The sequence below is a fragment of the Heliangelus exortis genome, chromosome 17, assembly GCF_036169615.1.
Source record: "Heliangelus exortis chromosome 17, bHelExo1.hap1, whole genome shotgun sequence".
Taxonomy (NCBI): domain Eukaryota; kingdom Metazoa; phylum Chordata; class Aves; order Apodiformes; family Trochilidae; genus Heliangelus; species Heliangelus exortis.
Window position 1 is genome coordinate 15401118 of NC_092438.1, and position 27560 is coordinate 15428677.

A 27560-nucleotide genomic window follows, 5' to 3' on the forward strand; every position below is an offset into this window, starting at 1 on the left:
GACCCGACACGTGCCCCCGGCCCTCGGTCGGCAGGGAACGGGGCTTGGCATCGCTTCTCCTCCGCTCCAGAGGAGAGCTCCTGCTCTGGACGCTCCCGCAGCCGCTCCGGGCTCCGCACAGCCTCGCCCTTTCCCCTTCCCGGGGATGTGACACCCGCCCAGGCGGCGGCGTGGCCCCGAGCACCGCAGCCCCGGGGAGCAGCGGCTTCCCAAGGCCGTGGGATGGGGAGTGGGGGCACCATGACCGTGTGTGATCCCATCTCCCCCACACTGCCCCACCGCAGCCCTTCCCCCGTTCCCCCGCTCCCCCCTCCCGCGGCCGCCTCCCCGCACCCCGCACAGCGCGTGCGCACCGGGGGCGCGTGGCTGCCGGGGCGGTGGCCGCGGTCCCGCGCACGCGCACTGCCCCTCCCCCCGGCGGCGGCGCAGGCGCAGGGACGCGCTCGGTCCAAGATGGCGGGCGGGGGTTGGTCGCGCAGGGTCGGGGCCGCCGCCGCCGCCGCCGCCGTGCTCGGGAGCCGCGGGCTGGGGGAGCGGCGGCTGCCGCTGCTGTGGCTGCTCCGGGGGCTCAGCCTCCCGCCGCCTCCTCCCGCGGCTTCAGCCCGACGCCTCCTCCCGCTCTGCGCCGGGCTCTGCGCCGCGGGTGAGCGGGGCCGGGGCCTCAGCGGGGCCGGGACGAGCAGCGGGGGGTCGGGCCCGTTCCCCCGGCGGTGCCCCGCTTCCTGCCCTCACCCCCGACCCTCTGCCCTCCTCTCCCGCAGGGACGAAGCGCGTTGCCGCCGCCTCCTTCCACACCAGCTCCGTGTCCCGCGCCAAGGAGGACTATTACCAAGTGCTGGGGGTGCCCCGCAACGCCACGCAGAAGGAGATCAAGAAGGCCTATTACCAGGCACGTCCTGCCGGGGCGACACGGGCCGGGGGAGACCCTCCAGGAGGGACCCGGGCCGGGGGAGACCCTCTGGGGCAGCTCCAGGCCGCGGCACGGTGCCCACGGTTGTAGCTGCTGCCCGCGGCCGCTCTGCTCGGGCACGGAACAAAACCCCCTGTGGGACTGCGGGGTTTGGACCCACGGGAGACAAGGGGAGGTCGCGGGGTGGGGATCCCTTCAAAAGTGGGGCCCGGCCTCAGCTGGTATCTCGTGTCTCTGCCCAGGAGGTCCTGGGGTTGCTGAGAGGTTCAGAAACAGCTTCTCTAAGCCCCTTACATCGGGATGAAAAGGGAAAGAGAAGGCCTAATGTTTCCTAAATGTTCCCTAAAACACAGGCAGCGAGGGCCAAGCCTTGCCTGATGTGTTTTCCCTGGTGTGTGAGATATACTAAACTGCTTTGTCTCTAATCTTTGAATTTGTGTCGTTTAGCTGGCAAAGAAATACCACCCTGATACAAACAAGGATGACCCTAAAGCTAAAGAGAAGTTCTCTCAGCTGGCAGAAGCCTATGAGGTAATAAGCAGGATTTTATTGTCATGAAAAGGAGGGAAGATTGGAGGGTAGAAATGTGCATTTCCTGTAAAACCCTGGGTATTTTTTCATTTCTTGTGCATTGGGCATGCCTGTCTCTGTCCCAGTGGTGTCTCCAGGAAAGCAGTGAGCCCTGGGATTTATCTGGATGTGTTTTGGGCTGTTTGAACTGGTGCTTTTTCTTAGTGGCAAGTGGCAGATGCTGTGGTCACTTTGTTGGGAATTAATTCTCAGCTTAAAGAAACAAACAAGCAAACAACCCTGGCCGTGGTTACTGACTGAGACACAGGCACCTGCTGCTCTGCTGCACCCCAGCCCCAGTGCTTCCTGCTCTCCTGCTTCTTCACAATTTCTTTTGTGCTGATTTTTCAGCTTCCAGGGGTTTTCAAATTCACCCCAGCACTCTCCTCACCAGCTTATGTACTTTAAGTTATTCTTGCTGACAATGACTGAGTGAGATTCTTGTCATTTTCCTGCTGAGGAGCTGAGCGGTCCCAGGGAAGGAGCTGCTGCCAGCTCCTGGGGACATGAGGGGCTGAGAAGAGGGGTGAGGGGATAGCCCCAGCATCCTTGCCCTCTCCCAGGAAACTTCTGCACGGATGCAGGCTGTGGGGCTGCTCGGGGTCTGTCAGGCTCCTGAGGACACTGTTGTTCTCCCTCCCAGGTGCTGAGTGACGAGGTGAAACGGAAGCAGTACGACGCGTACGGCACTGCCAGTTTTGATCCCGGTGCTGGTGCTGGTGCTGGCGCTGGTGCTGGCTCGGGGAGGCAGTACTGGAGCAGTGGTCCATCCATTGATCCTGAAGAGCTTTTCAGAAAAATCTTCGGAGAGTTTTCGGGATCCTCTTTCGGTGATTTTCAGAATGTCTTTGACCAGCCACAGGAGGTACGAGATGTGTTTGTTTTCTCAGTTAATTAAATGAAAATGGGCAGTGAAGAGCACACTGGATCTGGAGAAGGAAATGAGTCTGTCACAGATTTCTCTGGGAGGGAGCTTAGGCAAAGAGTTTGCTCCTGGGAATGTCAGCACGTGCGTGTGCCCTTGTGTGGGTAGAAGAGTCACGAGTTTGTGATAAGCCATGTGGATATGTTGTCCAGACAGAACACTTTTTCTGGACTTGAGCAATTTCATCTGGTGTTTACTAACACCAGACAGTTCCATTGGTGTAGAGGAATCTTTTCTGCTCTACCTTCATTTACATAGGTCTGCTTTAATATGTAATGCCAAAACCCACAAAATACCTTCAGCTATAAAGCAAGCCTTCCAGCGTCAGGTTTGTCTGCTTAATTGCCTTAATTTTGCAGACTTAATTGGCTTAATTTTGCAGTGGAGCCCATAATAAAGCAAAGCCTCTGTCTTGTCCTTTGTACTGTAGCTAAGTGCTCTTTTACATATTGAAAGTGTTGGTTCGGGTGCTTCAGAAACACTTGGTGTTCTGGCTTTCCCAAAAATGACCTTTTTGTTATAAACTGAATTTCCTGTTTTGTGCAGTCATCTTTGCTGATGTCTTCCCTTGGTAAGTAAAGAATTTACAGAGGAAGAGCAGATGCTGTCACAGGGCTTAAAGGTTTTTACCTTCACCTGTTGCTGCATTCCCCTTCAACAAGACCTTCAGAAAGAGGAAAGGTTTTCCTGTGAGGGGAAAAGCACTCTGGGCTTCTATTTTCACTCCCTTCTTTACTATTTAAAAATCTCATTTTTGCTACACAACTACTCAACCAGACTGGTGTGATCATAATTCCTGTAATGCCTGCTAATCCCTCCTACCCCCTTTTTTTATTTCTGTGAGACCAACCATTCCTCCCTCAGGTGAGGCAAACCCTTCTGTGTGAGTTGTGCATCTGCCCGTTCCTACCCCTCTGTTACCTGGATGTGTTTTAAGCATTGCTTGGTAACTTGGCTGTGGATCCATGTCCCTGTTTCCCATGCAGTACATCATGGAACTGACCTTCACCCAAGCTGCAAAAGGTGTGAACAAGGAGATTGTGGTGAACATCAACGACTCCTGTGAGCGATGCGATGGCAAAGGACACGAACCCGGTACCAGCGCTCAGCGCTGCCACTACTGCAATGGCACTGGCATGGTGAGGGCTTCTGCAGACAGAGGCTCTGCTCAGCTTTTCCTTGTTGGGGCAAGTCAGTCCCTTCTGCAGGGAAAAGTTCTAAAATCATCAGCTTATCCTGCATTAGTGTCAGGGTTTAACACTGTCCCGGCAATTAAACCCAATGCCAGATGCTCTCTATTAATCCCCTTCCCCTCCCTGGTAAAGAAAGGAGAGAGACTGGTGGGTTGGGACCTGAACTACACAGCTTGAATGAAACAGTAATGATAAAAGGGAAAAATTACTTTAGTAGCCAGGACAACTAGGAAGATTTTCTTTGTCTTAAAGTAAGTGCTCTGCCCAGCTCAGAGCACTGTCCTTCAGGGCTGGATCATCTGGTGCCACAGAGCCAGGACACTGTATTTATGTAATAGTTCTGACATGACTTGGGCATTAAATGGGATGCTTTGAATTGAGGGGTGGAAGGAGGAGGAAGGTGATAGCTGAAGGGTATTCTTGAAATAAGAAGAATGCTACTTGAAATGCTACTTAGAGTAAGTAAAGAAATGAGCATCTCTGCAATGAGGAAAGGCTGAGGGAGTTGGGGTTGTTCAGCCTGGAGAAGAGAAGGCCCTGGGGAGACCTTATTGCAGCTTTTCAGTATTAAAGGGGCTTGTTAAAGGTTCTCTGATTCTGTAAGAAAGATGGAGACAGACATTTTAGCAGGGCTAAACTGAAAGAGATTCAGGCTAGATATTAGGAAGAAATTTATTACAATGAAGGTGGTGAAATGCTGGCCTGGGTTGCCCAGAGAGATGGGAGATCCCTGGAAACATTCCAGATCAGGTTGGACAGGGCTCTGAGCAAACTGATCTAGTTGAACATGTCCCTGCTCACTGCAGGGTGCTTGGACTAAATGAGCTTTAAAGGTCCCTTCCAACCCAAACCATTTTGTAATTCTGTGATTTAGCTTCAGGCTTTGTTTCCACACATGGGTGGAAACCAGATGGGTCCCAGCAGTCAGCCAGTGGCCAGAGCTGCCTCTCTGAGCACAACAGGTAGCTGGGCAGAGCAAGCTCTTCCCACTGCTTCCTCACATGCTCCCATCTGCTGGGTGGCTTTCACAGTTCAGTCTCCAGAATGTTTTCCTGGACCCTGGCAATAATCCATGCTAGGAGGTTGTCCTTGATTCCTCAAAATGCAGATGTTTGCAGCTTTCAGTGTCACTCAGCTTGTGATGTCAGTTGAATCTGAAGCAGCTTCTCACCAGCAAGTGTCCTCTTTGGATTCCTGAGCCAGTTTTCTGCTCCACCCCTTGCTCAGGGACATCACAGTCCTGTCAGGTTGCACATGCAGTCAGAGAGACTCAAATGGTGCTGGGCCAGGCCTGGGCAGTGTTCTAGGGCAGTGAAAAAGCATCATCTTGGTACCAAACATTTGCACCCCCCGTGTTCTCTTTGCCAGGAGACAATAAACACGGGCCCGTTCGTCATGCGCTCGACGTGCCGGCGCTGCGGTGGTCGTGGCTCCATCATAACCACCCCCTGCGTGATGTGTCGAGGGACAGGGCAAACCAAACAGAAGAAGAATGTGGTGGTTCCTGTGCCAGCTGGTAAGTGGTGTCACTTGTGTGCTGCTCTCTGCTCAGTAAATGTAGCTGTGTGCTTCCACTCAGCCAAGAGCAAGGCACAGCCCTCCGCAGCGTGGTCCCTGCCAGGTGCCTGTGGGAGAGCAACATGAGGAGTTTGGCTGCTGAGGAGTTACCTTCAGAGCAATGCAGGGTGATAGCTTGGCAATTGGAAGGGTTAGTAATGAGAGGAACTTTCAGGCCATCAGTATTAATGCCTGGTTTGCCCTTCCTGAGCTGAGGTTGTGCTCCTTGCATGGATCGTTCTAGGTGGCTTTTGAAGAGTGAAACTCAGAAGGTTTCGTTGCCTTGGGTCGTTTGTTTGTCCTTGATGAAGCTCCTGGGGGAGGGTGGGAATCGTGACAGCTTGGCTCAGATGAGAGTGCTGATGGCCTTCCTCACCAGAGAGAATTAAATGAGTGGTGGGGCTGAAGGTTTGCTTCCTGGGGATCTCCCTGAGTGAGCAGCCTGTAACTTGTGAAGGCTGCCCAGTGTTCCTCAGTCTGATGCATTTCACTAAGGAGTCCTCGAGGGGCTGAAGTAGGAAGCCTGCTTGGTGTGTAGTGATCTCCTCAGGGGTATAAACGTGTGCTGACATCTCCTCTCACAGCTCCTCTGGGATTGTCACTGTGCTGCCCATGGCAGGTCTTGTGCCTCAGGTGCTGCTGTGGTGCCCAGCTTTGGGGATGGTGAGGGATCTTGAAGAGAAAAGCTGTTGGTATTGAAGTAGAACATGAACTGTAAGGCAAGGCAACATTCCCCCTTTTTTTTCTGACTGCAGGTGTTGAGGACGGGCAGACAGTTCGGATGCCTGTGGGGAGGAAAGAAATTTTCATTACATTCAGGGTAAGTGTTTTTGCCTTGGTGGCTGTTGTTGTTATTGAAGTTGGTCACTTGTTCCTTGTGAAACTGCCTGGGAAAGTCTGAACAGGGGGGCCAGGGAGGAAGAGCAAGTGATCCTTTGGAACAGCTGAGGCAATATGATCCCCATGAACTTTGTTGGGATAGCAGGGGAGCTGCATTGTAACAAGTGGTGAACAGCAAGTCTGCTCATCAAGAATTGTGCTGCTTGCTCCAGGGTGAGGCCCTTAGGGCAGCTGGAATCAAAATGCAGATTAGGTTCTTGATGCTGTTTTGACTTGGGAATGTGGAGGAGGCCCCTGCTGCAGTGGTGGGAGTGCTGAGGGCTGTGGGGATGCCCACGAGGGGCTGGTTGGTCACTGTCCTCCTGCAGACACAGCCTAAGTGCTGCCACACGTTTTGTCACTGGGATCCTCTTCTCCTGCCATGTGCACCTCACTGAGGAGAAAACTTTTCTTCAGCACCCTTTGTTGTGGTGCAGGAGGAGGATTGAATTCTCTCCCAGCTTGTGAGACTGCTCCTGAGGTGCTGGTTTCCTCTTCTGGCATTCCCCTGTTGATGGTGTGGGATGGGACAGAGCCTTCACTGCTCCATGGAATCAAACACTGAGAACTTGAACAGGATTAGGGGAGGGGGTTGATGGGATGGGAAGCAGGGATCCTCCTAAAGCTCTGGGCAGTTACAGTTCTGTCACAATCTGTGTTTTTCTAAAAGACTGAACATTAAATTAACCTCCTCAGCCATGCAGTGTGGGCACAGCAAAGGGTCTGACTGCAGCAATTCTGATGTGTTTCCTTCTGAGACCCTTCCAAGCAGTGTGAGAACACTTTGTGCTGGTGTGCTCACTTCTCTTTGGAACTGCCTGCGTTTTAGGTTCAAAAAAGTTCTGTGTTCAGAAGAAATGGAGCAGATATCCATTCGGATCTCCTCGTTTCAATAGCACAGGCTGTTCTGGGAGGCACAGCCAGATGTCAAGGCTTGTACGAGACAATCAATATCACAGTAAGTTCCAGTTTATGGAAGATCTTGGGCATAAATCCATAGGGAACAGCAGGCACTGCTGTTTTGCTGCAAAAGGGCAAATCTCCTGGGGTTTGCCAGTACCAGCTTCCAGACTTGTTCAGGCCTGAGCATCAGGTAGTTTGTGACCTGCTTGGTGTGACCCTGCTCGGTCACATCTCCTTTCCTATGGCTGAGCAGGGAGAGGGAAGGGCAGGGCTGGGTGGGTTGCTGGGGAAATCCCATGCAGGGCAACAGACTGGGACAGGTTCTTTACTGCCAAGTTCTTTACTTCTTCCTTTAAAAGCTTTTCAGTCATTACTGACAGCTTCTGAACGTGTCCTAATACACAAATGTAACAGATCCCTCTCATCCTACTTTGGAACTTGCTGAAGAAGTTAGTAATTATTGTAGACATAGAATTACTATATAAATAGTTAAACTTGAGTATTAATTAAACCTGACTCCCTGTGTTTGTAGATACCTCCTGGTATTCAGCCAGACCAGAAGATTCGACTGAGTGGGAAGGGCATTCCCAAAGTTAACAGCTATGGCTATGGAGACCACTACATTCACATAAAGATAAGAGTTCCCCAGTAAGTTTTTGTGAAATCCTGACCTTTTTGCAAAAGATGTTGTTCTGACTTTGTGAAAAGTCCTTACTGCTTCATTGGATTAATTCATATCTCACTCTGCTTCCAGTTTTAATGTGAGTCAGGCTTTTTTTTTTTGATAATACCATTTGGGAACCCAGCTCTAAAAATCCTAAACCCTGGAAATGCAGAAGCAGTTCTTTGCCAGGCTGTCTGCAGTTCTCTCTAGATCCTGGCTGCATTAGTTTAGTGTTTGGCTTACAGCACATCTGTGCTCTCACACCTACAGCTTGAAGGAACTGAAGTCCTTGGCAGGTGCTTTTCAGGCTGCTTGGCCACCCCCTGCTCCTGTGGTGAAGGAAAGTTTTTAGTTTGTGTTTTGGAAAGGGAGCTGATTTCCTGAGGCCTGACCACCAGACGTGTGTTCTCTTGCAGCTTTTAGCACTGTTTTTCAGTCAGTTTGGTGAAATTCAGTGGTTCATTTCTCTGCCACCGAGGCTTATTCCTTACTGCTCACTTTAAGAGCACAGGGGGGACTCTCAGTGTATGCCTGGTGCATGAATCTTCTGCTCCCAGTAGCTGCTCCTGGTGTGGTGCTGGAGGGGGCTGGGGAGGTCTGTGGGTAGCTCTGTCCCCAGCTCTCTGTTGCCCCTGCAGGAGGCTGACAGATCGCCAGAGAGCCTTAATGATGAGCTACGCTGAGGACGAGGCAGATGTGGAGGGCACGGTGAATGGGGTGACAAACACAGCATCAGGTGAGCACTGCCAGTCACTGCCCCTTCCCCAGGGGCCTGGGGTGGGAGTGCAGAGGGTTCCTGGGGTGGAAGGTGAGCCAAGGTCACCTTGGGACAGCTGGACAGCACAGCCTGCCAAGCACGTTCTATCAGACACAGCCTTAGTGTGATGTGAGCAGGCTGCAGCACGAAGCAAGGAGGTGGCTCTGCCAGAAAGCTTCACCTGGACACGTACCAGGCAGATGAGTCCAGAGCAGGTCTTGGGCCTGGCAAATCGTGGTGAGCCTTGTGGTGGTGATGAGTGCCTTCTGTTCTCTGCTTCTGCACCCCTACCAGCAGAAACTTGGTTTTGTAGCAGAGTTAGGAAAAAAGTGCGTTTTGGGCCAGTTTTCTGTGTGAGCTGATCAGCTGGGGTTCTGACTGCAGTGGAGGGGTTTCTCCTGAAGAGCAGAGGGGAAGTGCTGCAGTCAGGGCTGCTCAGAGCAATGCTCTGGGGTTGAAGTGTCCATTGGTGCTGAGTGGTGGCTCCAGCTGACACAGCATCCAGCATGATGCAGGGAGCCAAGTCAGCTGGGAGCTTTGTGAGGTTCCTCTTTCATCCCCAGATCAGGAATTCTGAGTGAGCAGTCAGGTGTTTGAAGTTCCAGGGGTGAGGTATGTGGCACTGCTATCAGCTCAATCAAAAACATGATAGAGCAGTAAGGCAAGAAGCTTTGCCTTGTGCTACTGGAAAACAGTTTTTTTCTTTGCTCATATTGAGACAATTGACTTGTTAAAGCTGGTTGGATTTCTTATGATTGAAACAAAAAGAAGGGCATTTATGACTGCTTACAGCTAGGCAGAGGTGAGAGTCTTCCAAAGCTGCTAAATGATTCCAGGGCTCCTGTCCCTTCTGCTACACATTCCAAAGCCTGAGGAATGGAGGCTGAAGCTGGGGGTTTTGGAAGGTGGTGTCTGTCTGCCAGGGGTTCAGCAGTGTCATGTTTTATAGTGCATGAGCACAGAAGCAGTGTCTTCCCTGCTGAGAGTAAGCATTAAGGTCAGCCTTGAGGAGAAGGGGAGAGGTCTCTAAGCACAAAACTTGCATTACAGCTTTTTAAAGACATTGATGGGCAAAAGGAAAAAAAAAAGCTCTTCAGATTTGCTTTCTAAAAAGTAAACCTGCCAGTTTTTATCACAATTAAACAGCAGGGTGGATGCAAACTGGTGCCAGAGGCTCACAGTGTAGAGTCAGGCTGCTGCTGAAAGCATGTCCTTGCTCTTGGAAGCAGAAACACCCAGAGTGGCTGGAGGGGTGTTCTGCCTCAGTGTTTCACACCATTGCATCAGTCTGAGCTTGGCAGTCAGCTGGGGGAGGACCAGAGTCTCTGTTCTCTGTGCACAAAGAAAGCTTGAGGAGGACTCAGGGATCTTGTTAATGAAGGTTTTACTGGAGAAGAAGATTAGCAAAGAGGTGTCCTTTATTCTTGCTGTAGCCACATCCAGAGGGACAAAAAACAAGGATCTATTTACACAGGAAAATTATGTTAATTGTTGTCAGTAAGATCCCTTATCTGGACACTTGTTCTGAAATACTTGGGCTGGAATGAAAAAGGCAACCAGTTCATTTTTTCCATGATCCTGTTTGAGAATTCCTTGAGGCACTCTCCTGTTATTTGGCACTGCTTTGCTCTAAAGGGTCACTCTGTAAAACAGGAATTGGGCAGATTGATTCAGGGCCCAACAGTGTAGGGGGTTTTTCTATAAAGGCCATGGTCAAGCTGACAGCTTGGTTTCAGCAGCAGACTCTGCTCCAAGTCCTTGTTTCCAAAGTCTGTAGGGTCCCTGACTTTGGTTGTGCAGCACAAGGATTCCCTTGCCAGTTGGAGGGCTGGGAAGAGGGGAAGGGGATGGTGTTGCCTGGGCTCACGGGTGTCTTTCTTACTCCTGGGGTCTGAGCTCTCCTGTGCTTTCACTGCAAGTGGTCCCGTGCCATGGCTCACTGCCAGGGGCAGCCCTCTACAAGATGATGCTGGCAAAACCAGCTGCCTTGGCCATTCCCCCCCTGAAATAACCCTCTCACTTTGTCAGGGTGCTGGCTGCTGGTGGGAGATGTGTCTGACCATAGCCCTGTGCTGTTTGTGTGCAGGTGGCAGGGCCAAGGCTAGAGCTGGCACAGGCGGGGATAGGCCTGAGGCTGAGGAGAACAAGGAGGGATTCCTTTCCAAACTTAAGAAAATGTTTAGCTCCTGACACCCCATCCGAGGTAGGAGGCCTCTTGTGTTTTCATCGTTGTCTTTCCCCCACACCATGCAGAACTTGGGAGGTGGGAGCAGCAGAAGCCCAGCATTGCTTCTCACTTAGCCTCAGGCCTTCCAGCCAGTGGTGTGAAGAGCCCTAGCTGTCCCCTGTCACCTGCAGCAAAGGCATAGGGAATAAATTGCATTGTTGCTGCAACAAAAAAGCAGCAAAAATGCTGGATACATCTTCAGGGAGGTCACTGGCCTCCCCTGCAAGCCCTGCTTGCTTCCTTGCTGTACTTAATTCAGAGCACTGAGGGTGTTCCCATTGTCTGGCAGAGCTGGGAGCTGTTCTGCTGCCATGGCAAAGCCCAGGTGTGCTGGGAGGCAGGGGCTGGCCCCTGCCAGGGCCTTACAGCACCAGGGAGGAATCATTCTTTGTTGTAGAGCACAGCAAAGCCCCTGCCACACAAAGGTGTCAGGGTCCTGGGTGCTGTTCAGGGGGTGCTGCCTTGCTGGGAGGGAGAGCTGGGAACTGGGCTTCCAGGGACTCAGCCTTCTGTCACCACAGCTCCAAACTCACCCCCTCTGCAGGGCTTGCAGAGCCTGAGGGTGTCAGGCAGCAATGTGCTGCTTGTGCCCCCAAGCCTCGGGCCCCTTCTCTCAGGAAATGTTCCACTTCTCTCTGGTTTCCACCCCAGGGAAGCGTTCTACTGGAAACTAAGAGCCAGCAGCAGCTCCTCGCCTTTGCAGCTGGGGTGAACCTTTCTGGCAGCGGGCTCTGGAGAGTGAAGAAGGTCAGTGAGCAGCACGGAGAGAATCCCAGCTGGAGAGGTGACAAAACACTGAGGCACCAACAGTCATCAGGATGCCAAACCCCTCTGCTGTCCCAGCACATGGTAATGAAGGAAAATGCCACCTTTGCAGGAATGCAGCTCCCTCTCCAGGTTGCTCCGCAGGTCCTACGGCTGCTGGAAGCTTATGTGGCAAAAATTAGAGTGGAAATATTATTTAGAATCCCAGATAGTGAAAATGTGAAATAAAACTTGTCCTTCCAGCTCGGAGTGGAGCAGTTTGCTGTATGGAGCCCGACGTGGCTGCTGCTCACTCAGGTGCCCTGCTGAATGCAAGATGTGCTTGATAAATGTCACCCTCTCAGCTTCATCCCAGGAGGCCCAGTGGGTCACTGAGTTTTAGCCCTGTCTTCATGGCAGCCCTCCTGGCTCCCCAGCACATCTCTGAGTGGGAAGTCTCCCTCTGGCTGGGACTGCTCAGAGCCCAGCTGCCCTGGGGTTTCTTAGTCCTGCTGATTTCCTGCACAAAGAGCAGTGATGGAATCTGCACTTTGCCTCAGGTTTCCCTCCTCCCTCCCCAGATTAACCCCGGTTACCACACAAATGCTGTCAGCTTCTGAAGGGGTCTAAGTTTACCACCGAGCCCTTTGCCAGTTTGGGACAAATTTTTTACTACATTAGTGCAGCACCCGTAGCATAAATGAATGGTCAGAGTTTTGTTCTACACATGTGAGAATAGCAAGTGAAGTGGATCACTCCTGCCAGGTGGAGCTGAGCTCTTACAGTGAGTATTTCCATGGTTACTGTAGCCCTGTTGGTAATGACACCGTGCAGGTCCCTCCAGCCCACAGACTGACAGACCAGCTCTCAGGACAGGTCGTAGTCTTGCCCTCCTTAATTTGCTGAAATAAAGCACGCGTTGCCTCCTGATGAAACTGTCTGTAAAGTGATTCTGTATCCATGTAAATAAGATGGACTTGATAAAGATATTTAACACGTGCTGTGCCTTGCTGCCTTCTCTACTCTTACAGCCCTGGCTGTCTCCCCTCTCCTCCCCCTCAAGGACCAGGAACAAGGGGCTTCTCTGGGACAAGGCTGGATGCCTGAGCATCCCCCTGCGGGCTGCCACACCCCACAACTCCTATCCAAGCATGTGGTGATGTGCCAGAGGAGCTTTTTCAGTGAGTCTTAAATCCTAAGGCTGGACAGTCTTGCAAAGGTTTTTTTTCTCAGCTGACGGATGGGGGCAGTGTTTGGAATTAGCCCCAGAGGCCTGGGAAAATGAGCCACCACCATTTCCATGAGCACCTCCCTGGAAAGAGGGTGTTGTGTAGAGGAACCATCCAGGAGGATGAAGCAGACCATGCTCTTGTGGGCAGTGCTGACCCCGGAGCCCCCAGACCCACCATCTTCCAGGTGCCACTTGAGAAGGGGACAGGGCAGTGGAGGGGAAATCACTCCATGTGGATGCTGGGGAGCTTGGTCTGGATCTGTCCCCCAAAGCCACAGGCAGGGCAGTGCCACTGAGCACCCTGCAGCCCTGCCTGGCACCCAGCCTGCCTGGGCTGGAGCACACAACACCCTCTGCCCAAGGGGGTTGCAGCAGCCCAAGAGAGCCCTTCCCTCCACGGGGGCACAGCCCATGGCTGCTGGGATCCAGGATACCACCCAGGCTGGCACCCCAGCACCCACCTTCTCTGCCTGCTCCAGCGGGAGGAGCACCGTGCTCTGCGCTGGGAAGAGCTGCTTATTCATCCTGCAGAGAGCAGAACCTGCAGAGAGCAGCAGAAGTGCTGGGTTTCTGCTGAGATGTGTTCCAGAGCCACCGCACCCCTCGCCTGTTGCACCCCTGCTCTGCAGGGGAGCAGCACAGCAGAACCAGAACCAGACCCATCAGGAGCCACACAGCCCGGGGAGGCGAGGAGCAGCGGAGTGGGGACCAGCACAGCCCGGGGACAAGAGTGAGCCTGGGGGGTGGCACAGCCCCTGGTTCTCTGCAGACCCCCTGCAGTTGCCCCTCAGCACCTGCTCAGGCCCCCCATGAGCCCTCTTGGTGACAATGACCCGAGGCGGGTTTGGTGCCAGCCCTGCCCCAGCCCCAGGGCTTGTACCAAACCCGCACACAGAGCTGTGAGGAGCCTCATCCCTTGGGGCAGGGCAGGACTCAGGGTGCCGCTGCCCAGCCCCCTGCACCCTCTGCAGCCCCGGACAGGAGGAGGGAGAGAGGCTCTGCTGCACCCGCCCAGCCGGGCGGGGACCCGCGGAGCACCGCGGAGCACCCAGCTCACCCGGGGCGGGCAGGTGCAAGGTGTCAGCGTGAGGAGCACCCAGCGGGTGAGAGGTGTCAGCGTGAGGGGCCCCGCGAACCGGGTGCGGGTCCGGCCCTTTCCGTCACAGGGCCAGGGGCGTCCCGGGGCGGTGCGGATGGAACCGCAGCGCAAGGCGGGGCTGTGGCCTGCGGGGAGCTGCAGAGTCCCGAACCCCATTGGCTGCCCCTCGCCCCGCCCCCTCGCAGGAACGCTTCCTATTGGTCCTGCCAGGGGGCGGGGGTCTGTCCGCCGCGGAGGTTCTTGGGATTTGTAGTCGGGATGCCGGGCCGGGCAGCGCTCCCAGCATCCCTGGCGCGGGGGGAGCGGCTTCCGGTACGGCGCTCACCGGCGGGGCAGGTGAGGGGCGGCGGGACCGGGGCTGGGACCGGGACCGGGGCTGCACCGGGCCGGGGCTGCTCAGGCTCCGGTGGCTGCGGGAGGCCCGTCCCTTGCTATTGGCCGGGCCGGTGGGTCCGTGGCCGCAGCGGTTCCAGTCCGCTGGATTCCCCCGGCGCTGCGGTGGGGTAGGCCGGGGCCGAGCTGCCAGGGAGGTGCGGGGGGAACGTCCCTGGAGACCGCTTTGCTGTGAGACCTCGGTACCGACCCAATGGTACCGGTTTGGCAGCTCCAGGCTGGGCAGCTGGAGCCCGCTCGGCCCGGGCTGTGGGGCCTGCGGCTGCCGGAGCCTCTCTCCTGGGCAATGTGCTCCTCAACGGGGCTGCGGAACTGCTTTGGGGACCCCATCTTTGTGTCTCCGGGTGTATGTTCTGCCCTTAACCGGCCGGAGGGTGCTGGGCTGGTGGGACAGAGCTGGGTGTCTTCAGCAGCTGTGGGTAGGACTGCACCGAGGTGTTGTGGGGGCTCCTGCTGCAGGAATGTTTCCTCTCCCCCCCTCTGCCCTGTGACACCGGGGTGGTTCCTCCTGCTGTAACCTGGGTGCTCAGCTCTGCTCAGGCAGCAAACAGCAGGGCAGGGATGTTCTGCCTCTGGGAGTCCCTGTGGCTGTAGCTGAGCTGGTAACAAGGATTTGTACCTGCACAGGGGTAACGAGGCTTTTTATTTCTACCGTATTTGTACCATTTATTTCATACCAAGTTGTTGCTGAGTTTTGTGGAGATTAAACTAAGTCAGGAGCAAAAGTGAAACACGTTGTTTGCTGCCTTAGGCATCCTTTGATTAGAAGAGGAGGAAATACTTCAGAAGTCTGAAAATGAGACTTGAAAGGTGGTTGTCGAGCATTCTTGGCTTTTATTTTCCCAGTGTATTGGAATCCCAGAGCCCACCGCAGGGAGAAGGAACTTCCAGCACAGCCCCTCGGCAAGCCCTGCAGCTTCAGGCTAGAGGGGCACTGAGAGCAGAGGTAGGGATTTAAAACCCTTTACGAGTTCACCCTTTTAGCCCGCAGGGGCAGCAGAGGGTGCTGCGTCCCGCAGGAAATGGATGCGGGGAGCTGAGAGCTCTGCTCTGCTTTGTCTCCTCAGGGCGATGTCGGAGCTGAGCGATGAAGCCAGCGAGTCGGAGCTGCTGAGCCGCAGCCTCTCCATGTGGCACGGCCTGGGGCAGATGATGTGTGGGGAGGAGCTGGACGTCCCCCTGGATCTGCACACTGCCTCCTCCGTGGGGCAGTACGAGGTGGTGCAGGAGTGCATCCAGCGGTAAGGAGGGGCTGCGGGCTCTCGTTACTTGTTGCCAGGTTTGGTTTTCTGCTGTCCAGGGAGCTCCAGGAGGGTGAGAGGGGCACATCCTGGGGCTCCTGCAGTGTCCTGAGTACAGAGTATCAAAGGAAAAGTCTGCTAAAGGAGGAAGGAATGAAATCAGAAGAAATCAATAAAGGAGAAGTTAAGAACTTATCTCCTCAGTGACTCTGTGGAAGTGGTTCTGGAGGCAGTAGGGATTCTCACCTGGGCTTCAGTGCTGGGGTTCTGTTCTGCCTTCTTCCCATGCAGTGGTGGTGGCAAGAGGCTGCTGGAGCACACTGTCACCTGCAGCTGTGGGGCAGCAGTGCAACTGACCTCTTGTCTCTGTTATTTAGTGGGGATCTGGATCTGAACAAGAGGAACTGTGGGGGCTGGACCCCCCTGATGTATGCCTCCTACATTGGGCACGACACCATCGTGGACCTGCTGCTGGAAGCAGGAGTCAATGTCAACATCCCAACACCCCAGGGGCAGACACCACTCATGCTGGCCTCCAGCTGTGGCAATGAAAGTGTTGCCTACTTTCTGCTGCAGGTGTGTATCCACAGCTAACAGGGACAGGAACTCCCCACCAGGTGCCACTCAGGTGTGGGATTTATGTTCAGTTGAGAGTTCAGTGTCCTGGCAGGGGTTTGAACCCTCTTGGCATGGCAGTGGCCATGAGCCCCATCAGAAGGGGAGGCAGTGAAGAACATGCTGTGTTCTCTTTGAAGCAAGGTGCAGAGCTGGAGATGAAGGACATCCATGGCTGGACTGCCTTGTTCCACTGCACCAGTGCTGGGCATCAGCAGATGGTCAAGTTCTTACTGGACAATGGAGCAAATGCCAACTGCAAGTAAGGAGAAATCTCATTTCATTTCTCAGAAATCTCTTATTTCTGATGTGGAAGCAGCAGCTGGGCTCTGAATGTGTTCAGACACAGGGAGAAGATCCCTGCTTTTGCCCTCCCTCCTTAGGCAGTGTGGCAGCTGGTACAAGGATGGTGAGCTCCATGTGAACAGTGGATTCTGCCCATGTTGTCACTGTTGGTTTAAGATCAAGAGATTAGATTTACTACTTGTTTAATTATGCACTAGACCCTGAGAGCAAGCAGGTGCAACTCCTGTACTCAAACACAGTTTGCAGTTTTTTCTATTGAATTTTCTGTGTGCTTGGAATTCAGTTTTTGTTTTGTGGTTGGTTTTGTTGTTGTTTTTTTTTTTTAAGCATGCATTTAATTTCTGTGTCTTGGGAACTGCCTGTGCATTTTGAACTGCCTGAGGTCTACAAGAGTTTGTGCTTTTTTGGCTCCCGGGGAGCTGATTTTGCTGCTGGAAGGCGGAGCTGCAGAGGGCAGAGTTGTGTTTGGTGTGCAGCCAGGAGAGTAACATTGAATCTCCACTGGGGTTGTGCTGAGGCAGAGCAGAGCGCTGCAGAACAGCCAATTCCTGGTTCAGTGTGTGACCAGCTGAGCAAAGAGGCCAGAGATGAGCTGGTGTGGGGTGGCAAAACTGCAGCGTGTTTCAGCTTTGATTATTCTAGTTTGTGTGTTTGTGTTTCCTTTCCCCCTAGGGAGCCAGTGTATGGATACACACCTCTGATGGAAGCAGCTGCTTCTGGCCATGAGATAATTGTTCAGTACCTGCTCAATCATGTGAGTGTTTGGACAGTTCTCTGTGAGGCTGGGGATCTGCTTCCAGTGCTCACAGAGGAAGAACCACAGATCTGACACCAGACTTTTTACATTTGATCCATGTTGACAGCCAAACTCCTGGACTTTCAGCACTGTTCTGAAAGTATCAGCTTTCTGAAGGCCAGAAGCTGGCATTGCACCATTAGGATCAAGGTCTAGCTGTTCAGATTTAACTGAACAATTAAAAAACACAATGCAGTGATCTCTGTATTGTGTTTACAGGCTTGAATGCCTGGCATAGGGGCACCTTCTACCTCCAAAAGCTTTTGAGTGTTGTGTGTCTCTTCATGTTAAATAATTTGGTTTTACTGTCCCGTGTGACTGGTCCAGCTTCCTTCCAGAAGGAGGCAGCAAAGCAAAACATTTTTCAGATAAAACCAACTCCTCCTCCTTGGTGATGCACTGGAGCCACCCAGCTGGGCTGCCTGGCATCCTGGGAGTGGCAAGACTGGGTAATGAGAAAGGCAAAAAGGTGTTTGTGAGTGGAGCTCCTGTCAGAGATGAGCCTGTACTTCTGATGGGCTTGGAGGGACAGTTTTTGATGTGTGTAAGTAGTGCCTCTGCTCTGTGTATTTTTTCCCAAAGGGGGTGAAGGCAGATGTCAGGGACAACACGGGAGCCACAGCACGGACACTGGCCATGAAGTATGGACACACCAAGATTGTGGGACTGATAGATCTGCATGCAGCCCCAGTGCCCAAGGTCTTCTGCAGGGGTCCAGGTAGCAGATGTTTTTATCTTGTTCACTTGAACACAGTCTGAAGAGAGGTGCTGAGATCTTTTGAAAGTGTGTTGCTAGGTGTATGGGGTAGTACTGGCTGCTCTGTCCTGGAAATTTCAGAGTTTTTGAGGATAGAGGAGGATTGGATACAGTTTTCTTGTCTGCTGGCCCTTTTCTGACCTAGTTAAACTGTTTCACCCTCCCTCATTTAACGTTTCATTTTTATTTTCCACCACACTGCAGGAAAGCTGGGGTGGGGCTTTTTATGTGGGTGTGTAGCAGGAGGAACGGGGGAGGTGGTCTAAAACTTGAAAAGGGGAGACTCAGGCTAGAAATTAGGAAGAAATTCTTTGTTGTGAGGGTGCTGAGCCCCTGGTTGCCCAGGTTGCCCAAGGAAGCTGTGGCTGCCCCATCCCTGGCAGTGTCTCAGCTCAGGTTGGATGGGGCTTGGAGCAACCTGGGCTGTGGGAGGTGTCCCTGACCATGGCAGGGGGTTGGGACTGGGTGAGCTTTAAGGCCCCTTCAACCCAAACCATTCTGTGATTCTGTGACTGTGCTGCTAACACCCTGTGTTTGAACTACAGGGAAATATGAGGAGCTGAGTTCTTCAGATGAGTCCTGTTCTGCTCCCCAGAGACAGAGACCTGTTCGTAGGACCAAAGGTCCCAGCATCCATGATGGACCCCAGGCCTTGGCCAAGATAACAGCAGTTGGAATGGGGGGAAAGAAGCAGTCTCGTTATGGTGAGAAGAGTTGGGAGCTTCACTGGGAGTCCTCTGAGCACTTTCAGATGCTTTTCAGCTATTTCTGGGCCAGCATTTTCTCTTTTTATTTGGGACTCATGTGTGGCTTGTCTAGAAACAAAGATGGTAAACACCATCATACAAAGAGATCCCATCTCTGGTTTGAAGAGAAACCTCCCTGAACTCTTGTCAGGGCTGACGACCTGGTTGTCAAGAGTAGCCCAAAAATATGGACCTAAAAACGTCTGCAAATTTGGGTTCATTCTCTTAATACAGACACACACCATCCCACAGGGAGTGGGACAATGCTGTCAGCTTCTGAAATGGTCTTGGGAAGGTGCTGATGAGTTTTATTGCAGCTGCAGAGGGGTTGGCTTTACACAGTGTGCTTGGCTGGGGACTGGACACCTTGCTCTCTCAAGCAGATGTCTTTGATAACCTTGGGTATCAAAGATCCCTTTGATAATTTGGGTATGGAGAGGAGACAAAATGCTAAAAGCTGTTATTTAAGGTGTATCTCTGCTGTGAGACCTCTGACTTTTTTTTTTTTTTTTTCAGTGCAGCCATCTAAATCAAGTCCAGGTGGTGTGACTGTGGGAGGGGGGCTGCAGGCACGGGGGTTCTCACTTCTGCTGTGTGCTTTTCAGCCCAGCAAACGGTCTGGGTGTGGTTTTCAGACACCTGAGTGTCTGTCACTCCTGCTGCAGCCTCTGGTACCTTGTGTCCTCATCTTCACTGGCTGTCCCTTTGTGCTGCACACAGAGCAGGTCCCTCCTCAGGGCTACGTGACCTTCAGTGACGATGGCAGCTGTGAGGCAGGGGGCATCCGGAACCGGGACGTCACCTCTCCCATCAACGAGCAGGATGTGGAGAGCAGCAGCAGCAGGGGTAGGTCAGGGGCTGAGGAAACAGCCTGGCCTGCAGCAGGTCTGACATAGCAGCTGGGAGACACACCCCTTGATTTTTAAGTTCCTTTTCCATAAAGATGTTGAAGATTGGAGTGTCATCCATAAGGAAAGGCTGAGAGAGTTGGGATGGTTTTGCCTCCAGAAGAAGTTCAGTGGGAGTCTCATCATTTTGTACAAATAATCTGAAGGGAGGATGTAGAGAGATGGTGGAGCAAGGCTGTCAGAGCTTGTGGGGTCTCTGTCCTTGGAAATGGTCCTGGGCAGCCTGCTCTAGGTAACCCTGCTTGAGCAGGGGTTTGGACAAGATGCAAGATGACCTCCAGAGGTTCCTTGCAACCTCATCATTCTGTGAAGCAGCTCAAGGAAGGATCTAGGGATAGATTACTAAAGGATAATGTGGCTCTGCATTGGCTCTGGGCTCAAGGAAAGGCCTTTTCTGAAGTTCTGAATGGAAATGCAGGCATGGTAGTGACAAGGCACTTTTCCACCCCATCACCAAGAGCCTCACAGAGTCACAGCCACACACAGCCTTCCTGCTCTGTGGTACTAAACAGCCTTGGAGGCAGATTAGTGCCTGGGATGAGACATCTGATATTTGTCTCAGTCATGAGTGCTGGGTGGGAAGCCTTGCTCTGGGTTTCTTTCTTCACACATCCAGCATGGTTTGCTGGCAATTGTGTAGAAAAAACCAGCACTGAATGTAAAGAAGTTGGACCTCAAACTTTTTTTTTTCCATATTCCTTTCCAGAAGATAACGTTTTCTTCACCAACAACTTAACAGCTGTCAGGAGCAGCAGCAGCAGCAGTGAATGCCTGACAAAAGCCCTGGGGGTCAGCAGTGAAGGCTCCTTGGAAAGCAACGAGGTGGAGTTCTCAGTTTTCCTTTCCCTGCTCAGCTTGGCCACTGCTGTCACCCCTCCCCATCCTGCTAGACCCTCCCTCCACAGGAGGTTGTAGTACCAGGCTGGCAGAACAAAGGCAGTGTTACAGGAACAAGAAAACCAATTTCCACATTTGAAGATCATGGATTGACTTTGGTCTCTAGCCAGGAGCCAGCTCTCAGAGCACATTCACTCTAGATCAGGTTGTTGGTGGCTGCTCAGCAATTTTTAAGTTCTCTCCAGCTTCTGAACTCTTTGCAGACTTCTAGCTTGGCATGGGTCAAGAAAGGATGTGACTGGGTAGAGCTGGGTGAGGTAGCAAGCAGTGTAGGAGGAGTTGGAGAAGCTCAGCAGTGCTGTGTTGATGTTTCTGAAGGACAGAAAGGGGGAGAGGTTGGAGGTTACCCAGTCCAGTCTCTCATTGTTCAAGACACAGCTCTGGTGATAATGTCCAGAAGGGTGATGTAGCTCAACATGAGCATGAGTTCTCAGGGGTGGAACCTCAGGACATTATATTGACTCAGGGGAGGGTTCAGTGTTGCTCTCTGCTCTGGCACATTGCTCCCTGAGCTGGGATTGCAGGAGCTGATGATCATTCTGTGGTACCAAGCTGCCATCCTGGCAGGGACCTGACAGGGCCCCTCCTGATGGGGCTTTGCCTGGCTTTGGGGAACACTGCCTGGATTTAGGGCTTGGGGCTTGAAGGAGTCTGCACTTGTTAGCTGTGGTGATCCTGGTATCTTTGCATGATCATCATTGACCTTTACATTTTGTGTTTTTTTGTTTCTTGTTCTTTTCTTTCTTCTTCAGGATTCTGACCATGCCAGCAGCTCCCCCAGTCGCAAACAAGCCAGGAGCTTCAAGATGAAGAATCGGTACAGCAGCAGTGACAGCCAGTGGGCCCCCTGCCCTGCAAAGGGCTCCAGCCAGCCCCTCCTCCTTCCAGACACCCCTGCCTACACAGGGCCACAGGTAACCAGGAAAGTTGTCTCTGAAGTAATGCAGACCACACAGTAGTTTGGGGAGGATTTTTTTTTTTTTTTTTTTTTTTTGCCTGCTCAGATAAAAGGGAAGTTGTCACCAAAATACCTTTGATTCCAAACCTCTGCCCAAACTTGTGAAACAGCCAATTTCTTGTACAAAGAGCTGTCTGCTTAGGTGTTGGTGTTGCTTGGAAGAGTATTCTAGATCCTCAGGGCTGTGGGTGTGCTACCAAACATGACTGTGGTGAGAGGTAGGGTAGAAAAGGCAGTGGCTGCAGCAGAGAGGTCACTCCTGCTGTGTTGTGTATCTGTGGAGAAGGGCAGGTAACCATGAGAAGTCATGGGTGCTGCTAAAACCCAGGAAGGTGTCACAGCAGGTGTTTATGATGAAGCATGGCAATGCTTTTGTTTGTGAGGGTATAATTAAGTTTGTTTTGGATGGGCTGCAGGACCTGGCAACGTTCCTGGAGCAGATTGGGTGCCTGAAGTATCTGCAAGTGTTTGAGGAGCAAGATGTTGACCTCCGGATCTTTCTGACCCTGACAGAGAGTGATCTGAAGGAAATAGGCATCACGTGAGTGTCTCTCATGTAATTTTTCTGTTTCCTCTTGCAAACCATGAGCACAACCTGGTCAGGAACTTGTGGCTGGTGACTTTTTCTCTTCTGGTTCTCTCCCACATAACGTGGATGTCCCCTGGTTCTTGGCTGCAACAGGCTCCCGTTTTTGAAGGAGAAACCAGGGGTCTGCAGAGGGTCTCGTGGCATCCCTCAGGGCCAGGTGGTGCTGTGTCAGGTCCCTGATGGTTTGCTCTTGTCCCCCCAGTCTCTTTGGGCCCAAGAGGAAGATGACTTCTGCCATAGCCCGGTGGCACAGCAACGCTCGGCCGCCCAGCGACGCCCTGGAGCTGGCCTATGCTGACAGGCTGGAGGCTGAGATGCAGGAGCTGGCCATTCAGCTGCACAAGGTAAGGGGCTCCTCCAGCAGCTCTTGGTGCCCTCCCACGCTGCAAGAAGTGATGGGCAGAGGATTTTTATGCTGTGCCTCCCAATAGCCTTTGGTGAAGGAGAAGAGGGGAGGCACTTGGTGTCAGACAGATGAGGTAAAACCCAAAGGGCAGTCTCTCCACTCACTTTCTGTGCTCCAGGCCTTTGTGTCTCTGTTTCCCAACCCCATGAGTAGTAGAAGGGTGATCAGGAGGAACTGGGTACTGGTGGCATTTTTATGATCAGACTTGTATTAGTCTGGGGAATTGGACTCGCTAAATATCTCTGCAAATGGAGAGGAAGGGGAGTTGTAACTGTGGGGGTGGTCTTTGGTGTGGAGAAACTGCATTCAGTGTACAAACCTTTCCCAGCTTGCTTTCCTACTGGGCTGGGTGGATTTTTGCAGGCTGCCTGAGCCACTGGAATAGCAGGGACTGGAGGGGTGTGTCAGAGCAGGTACCTGTGAGTGATGCACAGTACTCCCAGCCTCATCCTCCCTTCTGCTCTGCTCCAGAGGTGTGAGGAGGTGGAGGTGATGAAGGGCCAGGTGTGCCAGGAGCAGAAGCTGCGTGCAGTGGCTGAGAGCTGTTTGATGGAACGGGATGAGACCTGGAATGCTATCCAGTGCCAGCTCAGAGAGGCACAGGCCATCACCAAGGATGCTGGAGTCCTGCTGGATCAGATCAAGTAAGTCATTCCCAGGAAATCACACTCTGGCTGTCTGGGAAACTGGATTTGGGCTTTATGGAACTCGGGGGTCGTACTGGCAGTCCTGCAGGTGATGCCTAGGGTAAGGCAGGAGAGATCACCAGGTATCTGAACCCATTTTTGGATCCTGCCTGACCTTCTCCAGTGGAAATCCACAGCCACATGAGCAGCTGTGAAGCCTTGACCAGATGCATGAGCTATAAATGGCCTGACTTTGCAGGGTGCAGAGTGCTTCTGTTTCAGCTAGGAGGTGAAGGCACTCGGGTGCTTTGGGTCCAAAAGATGAAGAGCTTTATGCTCACCTGAGACCCAGTGACTGGCCAGAGTATAACTTGGTGATGGGGTAAACCAGGAAAGGGCTTCTGACTTCCAAGACTTGCAAAGTCTTGTCCTGAATAGAATGCTTTTCTTGACAGCTAACAAAAACCTGCCCTGTTCATTCACACCACTGCCTTTTTGTTTTCTCATCCCCCACCTTCTAAAACATCTTCTCTTGCCTGTGTTGTGCTTTGCTCCCTGCACTGGTTGGGCTCCTATCGTGGACCCTGTTTTCTCCACTCATAAAACACTCCTTGAAGGTAGCATTAATCCTGCTGTGCAGTTCCTAGCCCAGCAGGGAATGGGGCCTGCTCACTCCCAAGGCAGGGAGAGCTGGGGCTGGTTTCCAGAAGGGGAGCAGAGCAGTACTCTGGTTGCCCAGGGGCACTTGTCTCTCCCACCAGAGGCTGATGCTGCCTGGTTGGAGGACCCTGCCAAGCTGTCGGGATGCTTTGTTGGAACTGGTGATGTGATGATGAGCACCAGAGAACTTTGAGTACCTCTCTTGCTTTCCCCTGGTGCCTGTCCTGAGGCAGCTTCTCCTTTGCCCCTCGGAAGCCTTGGATCAGGCTCTTGGTACTCACACAACCAGGCACAGCCCCTGGCTGGGGCTTTCTCCTGCTCACCCCGCCCCCTCCCTCTCTTCTCCCCCCGCAGCTCCTCTGTGGACAGGGGCAGAGATGGCTGTGGAGATGGGGCACAGTGGAGAGCTCCCTGAGCTTTGCCTGGGGGCACGTCCTCCTCCTCCTGGGAAGGAACAAGGAGCCCTTTGTAACCCAGGGCACCCTGAGCAGGTACTTGCAGGACGTAGGAGTGCCCAGACCCAGCGTGTTGCCCCAGGAGGGTCCCTGTGCACTGCTGATGCTTTGTCTTGTTTGGCAGGTGCTGCCAGGCAGAGCTGTCCTCACGGCTGGCCCAGGAGCAGGCGCTGGACACCGAGGTGCAGCGGGGACCCGGGGAGAGCAGGAGACCCGGGGAGCCTCCGGGTGAGGAAGAGCTGCTCAAACTGCACAGATGGGTGCCAGGGGAGGGGCAGAGCCAGAGCAAGCCACGTGCTGCTCCTTCAGTGCTGAGGGGATGAGGTTAGAAGGGATTTGGAAACACAGAGCAGCCCAAACTGAATTTAATGTAAAATTTCTTGCTTAGGGAAAGTATTTAAAGCACTCAGGGTGGTGGGGGGGGTGTTGGGATATCATTTGGACTGCAGCAGAATTTCTCAGCAGCTTTTGATTCTTAGAAAGTGGGAAATTTTGGGGTCTGGCAAGTATTTGTGATTAAAAATGCAAAGCAGTAGCACAGCTTCACGGGCTGTGCCTTCCCCTTCCTACACTGCAGCATGTGGGCACCTCAGGTGTGTCTCTGAGTCAGAAGCCAGGGGTGTTCCCTGACCCCCTCTGGGGGATTGTGCTCCATGGGACAAACTCCTGGGTGTGCCTGGGCAGGCCTGGAGGAGGAGTTAGCAAATGATCCTCTTTTCCCTGACACACTTCCAGAGGTTTGTTCTTTGCTGCTCGTGTTTTAAAAGTGAGACAAATAGAGGTCCTGTTGACTTTTGTCCACTACACTTAATCTTTTTGAGAATCTGTGAATATATGACCTAGCCAATATTAAAGACTTTCTAGTGGTAGAATTGCCAGTAACCCCCTCTTCTCTTCTGACTCGGAACCCTTAGCTGGAGCTCCTTTGGGTGTGGATGCTTCACAGCAACACCAGCCCCTTGTCTCTGGTCTGCAGATGGGTTAATGTGCTGTTCCTCTTTCTTGCAGTGCTGGAGGGGTGGCCACCTTCCCTGAAGTCTCTGAGCTTGCCTGAGCTGTCAGCTGTCCTGGAGGAACGTGTGGGAGAGATGGGTAAGCTGGGGGAGGGCTCTGGCCAGGTGAAGTCACTGTGAAGGGCAGGGCACAGCTGGGCAGGTTTTTGATTTGGCAGTGGTTGGTTGGGGGGACACCTAACAATCCCCCCTGATTGAGGGAAGTCTCCAGCCTTTGAAATTAGTGCTGGGATTTTCTTCTGCTTTGTCTGACTGCAAATTGTGAGCTCTGTCTCATCCTCTGCTGACATCTCCAGGCTGAGAGGAGAGGGGTACATGTGCCTCCTGCACCTCTCCTGCCTGTAAGTCCTGGTGAGAGGAGCTTGTCCCAGGCACAGGCAGGGAGCAGAGAAACTCCTGTTCTCAGGGCACCTGAAGCTGCAGGGCAGAGGTAGCATGGAGGCAGGAAAACAGTGGCTGAATGCAGCCTGGTCCTTACTCTCCCTTTTGATTTGTCCTCAGGAAAAGCTCTGCAGACTGTGACTCAAAACCTCCAAAGGCTCCAAGCCCCAGGGCAGAGCTGGCTAGAGCCATAACAAAGCAGAAGGGTGAGTGGCAGCTGCTGACAGCCCCAGAGGGCTGTGAGGGCTGTGACACTGGGGTGGAGGGGAGGGAAGGGGGGGAACATCAATCCTAACAGCAAGGAACAGGCACCTGCTCCTCGTGCCCTGTGCTCCCTCCCAGCCTGCACACTCAGGCTCTGCTCCTACTCCTCCTTTCATCCCTTCTTGCTGGTTTTCCCTTTGGAAAATCCTTAGTCCCCTTGCCTTCCTGCCCCACCAGAAGGGTGACTGCTCTCTTTTCTTTCCTTTTTCCCTGCAGAATACTGACGTCGGGTGACTGTTCCACCCGGAAGCTGAGTGTGCCTGGGAGAGTGAGCACAGGGGCTGTGCTGGCAGCTCTGCTGAGTGCCCCAGCAGCTGGGGGATGCGTGGGGGAGGTCTCAGCCACCAGAGAACAGACCTGAGGGAACAGGGGGCAGCAGAAGACGACAGCCCAGGAGCTCTTTGGGCCTGACTATTGTCTGGGTTCCCAGGGTCATTGTTCATACCAAAAGATCAGGTTGAGAGGAGGAGCACTGAGCTCAAGAGGTTTATCTGCCTGAAACTTTCTGCAGCCCTTGTCATTCAGGGGTTAGAAAGTTGACATTTGCCCACAGCAATCAATTACCCTTTTCCATATCCTGTTCCCCAAGGCCTCTGACACTTGCCCTGGCTGCTTCTATGCTGTGTGGAGTGCCCAGGAGCTGACCCAGAGAATGGATCTGAGGCCAGAAGGAAGGCAAGTTTGTCATGGATGAGTAAAGTGAACAGAGTTTGAGATGTTTGGCTCCCTGAGCTGCAGGGAAACTCATGCAGCCCTCAGGAATGCCTCTCTACTGCCATCCCAAATATGTGCTTCAAAGCCTCTCTCTCCCTCCTGCCATCCCACCCTAGCTGGGTTCAGACTCTTGCTCCCCTCAGGGCCTGTTTATGATTGTTTTTCAGTCCCAAAGAACTCAGTTTTGTGGGAAATACTTTATGGCAGAGGCTCTCTGGTTCTCAGTGCCAAGATCCCAACACTGACAGTGGTTGTGAGGCAGATGTTCTCTTGGAAGGACATGAGAGAGAAGGAAGAGCTCAAGACTGCTGAGTCTGCTGTGCCTCTGAGTGCCAAGGAAGGCAGAGCAGGAGCTGAGGGACAGATCTGTCCCACAGGGGCAAAGGAAATCACACCCCAGATGCAGCTGCAGTGCAGAGCTTTGGCCCTCAAGCACTGCCTGCCTTTGGTTTCCAGGCTTTAGTCTGTGGCAATAGCTCTGCCAAAGCATTCTTGAGTTGTTGCATGGGTGCAACAAAGAGCCAGACAAATGGTGCAGGAGGAAGCAGCCTCCCCAGGAGATCACCCCTGAGCTGGGAGCAGGGCTCTGGTGACAGTGATGTGGAATAGTTCCCAGTGACACTGTTCTGTGTGTTTGCTGAGTCCTGTGGGGGGAACAAAGCAGCCAGACAGCAAAACCTGAAGTCTCTAAGTGGCCTTGGTGAGTGTGGAAAAATGTTCTTCTCTTTGCTGTGAAGGGGAAGGACTGGTTTCCCATCCTTAGCACCCTGTGTGCACCTGGGCAGGTGCTGCTACTTGTGCAGCAGGCAGTGGCACCAGGCTGAAAACTTTACCCTGAAGAATTAGTTTTGATGAGATGGAGCCCATTCTCCTAAGGCAGCACCCCTGGAAGCTTCTCAGAGCATCAGGGCTGTGCTAGGCAGAGTGTTTGGGGCTTTGCCCTTCCCCCCCTGCTGCTGGAGGAATGGTGGGAGTGCTGAGGCATCAGTACAGGATTGTCAGAGCTGTGTCCCTTGGAAACCCAGACTTTAATTTAAAGTAAGATATCTGTGGGGAAAGGGGAGAAGTTTTCGTAAAATTAAAAACCCAACAACAACAAAAAAAACCCAACAACAACAAAAAAAAACCACCACACAAAACCAAACCACCACCTCTAATAGAACCCAAGTTGAAAGG

The 27560-nt window shown here is 53.0% G+C and overlaps 2 protein-coding genes across 5 annotated transcripts; both read left to right on the top strand.

The window, feature by feature from the left end:
• The first annotated feature begins 423 nt into the window (after positions 1–423).
• Positions 424–12328, top strand: DNAJA3 (DnaJ heat shock protein family (Hsp40) member A3). Of its 2 annotated transcripts, XM_071760461.1 has the most exons (12): positions 424–643; positions 762–889; positions 1358–1441; positions 2124–2345; positions 3392–3544; positions 4967–5114; positions 5911–5975; positions 6864–6992; positions 7470–7585; positions 8240–8337; positions 10445–10561; positions 11237–12328. In XM_071760461.1, exons 1-11 carry the CDS (start codon positions 454–456, stop codon positions 10546–10548), a joined length of 1437 nt encoding a protein of 478 aa, XP_071616562.1. In that variant the 5' UTR covers positions 424–453; the 3' UTR covers positions 10549–10561; positions 11237–12328. The 2 variants fall into 2 exon arrangements, with proteins under 2 accessions (XP_071616562.1, XP_071616563.1); XM_071760462.1 differs by lacking the exon at positions 10445–10561 and having other exon boundaries at positions 425–643.
• A 2795-nt stretch (positions 12329–15123) lies between these two features.
• On the top strand, positions 15124–25636 carry ANKS3 (ankyrin repeat and sterile alpha motif domain containing 3). 3 transcript variants are annotated; one of them, XM_071760733.1, is made up of 15 exons: positions 15124–15293; positions 15671–15869; positions 16049–16170; positions 16887–16968; positions 17593–17728; positions 18313–18471; positions 19234–19359; positions 20128–20243; positions 21071–21232; positions 21693–21817; positions 22068–22209; positions 22743–22915; positions 24137–24240; positions 25021–25104; positions 25527–25636. In XM_071760733.1, exons 1-15 carry the CDS (start codon positions 15124–15126, stop codon positions 25598–25600), a joined length of 1974 nt encoding a protein of 657 aa, XP_071616834.1. In that variant the 3' UTR covers positions 25601–25636. The 3 variants fall into 3 exon arrangements, 2 of the variants coding, with proteins under 2 accessions (XP_071616834.1, XP_071616835.1); XR_011729246.1 differs by lacking the exons at positions 25021–25104; positions 25527–25636 and adding an exon at positions 23912–24048; XM_071760734.1 differs by lacking the exons at positions 15124–15293; positions 15671–15869; positions 16049–16170; positions 16887–16968; positions 17593–17728 and having other exon boundaries at positions 18378–18471; positions 19239–19359.
• The last annotated feature ends 1924 nt before the right edge of the window (positions 25637–27560 follow it).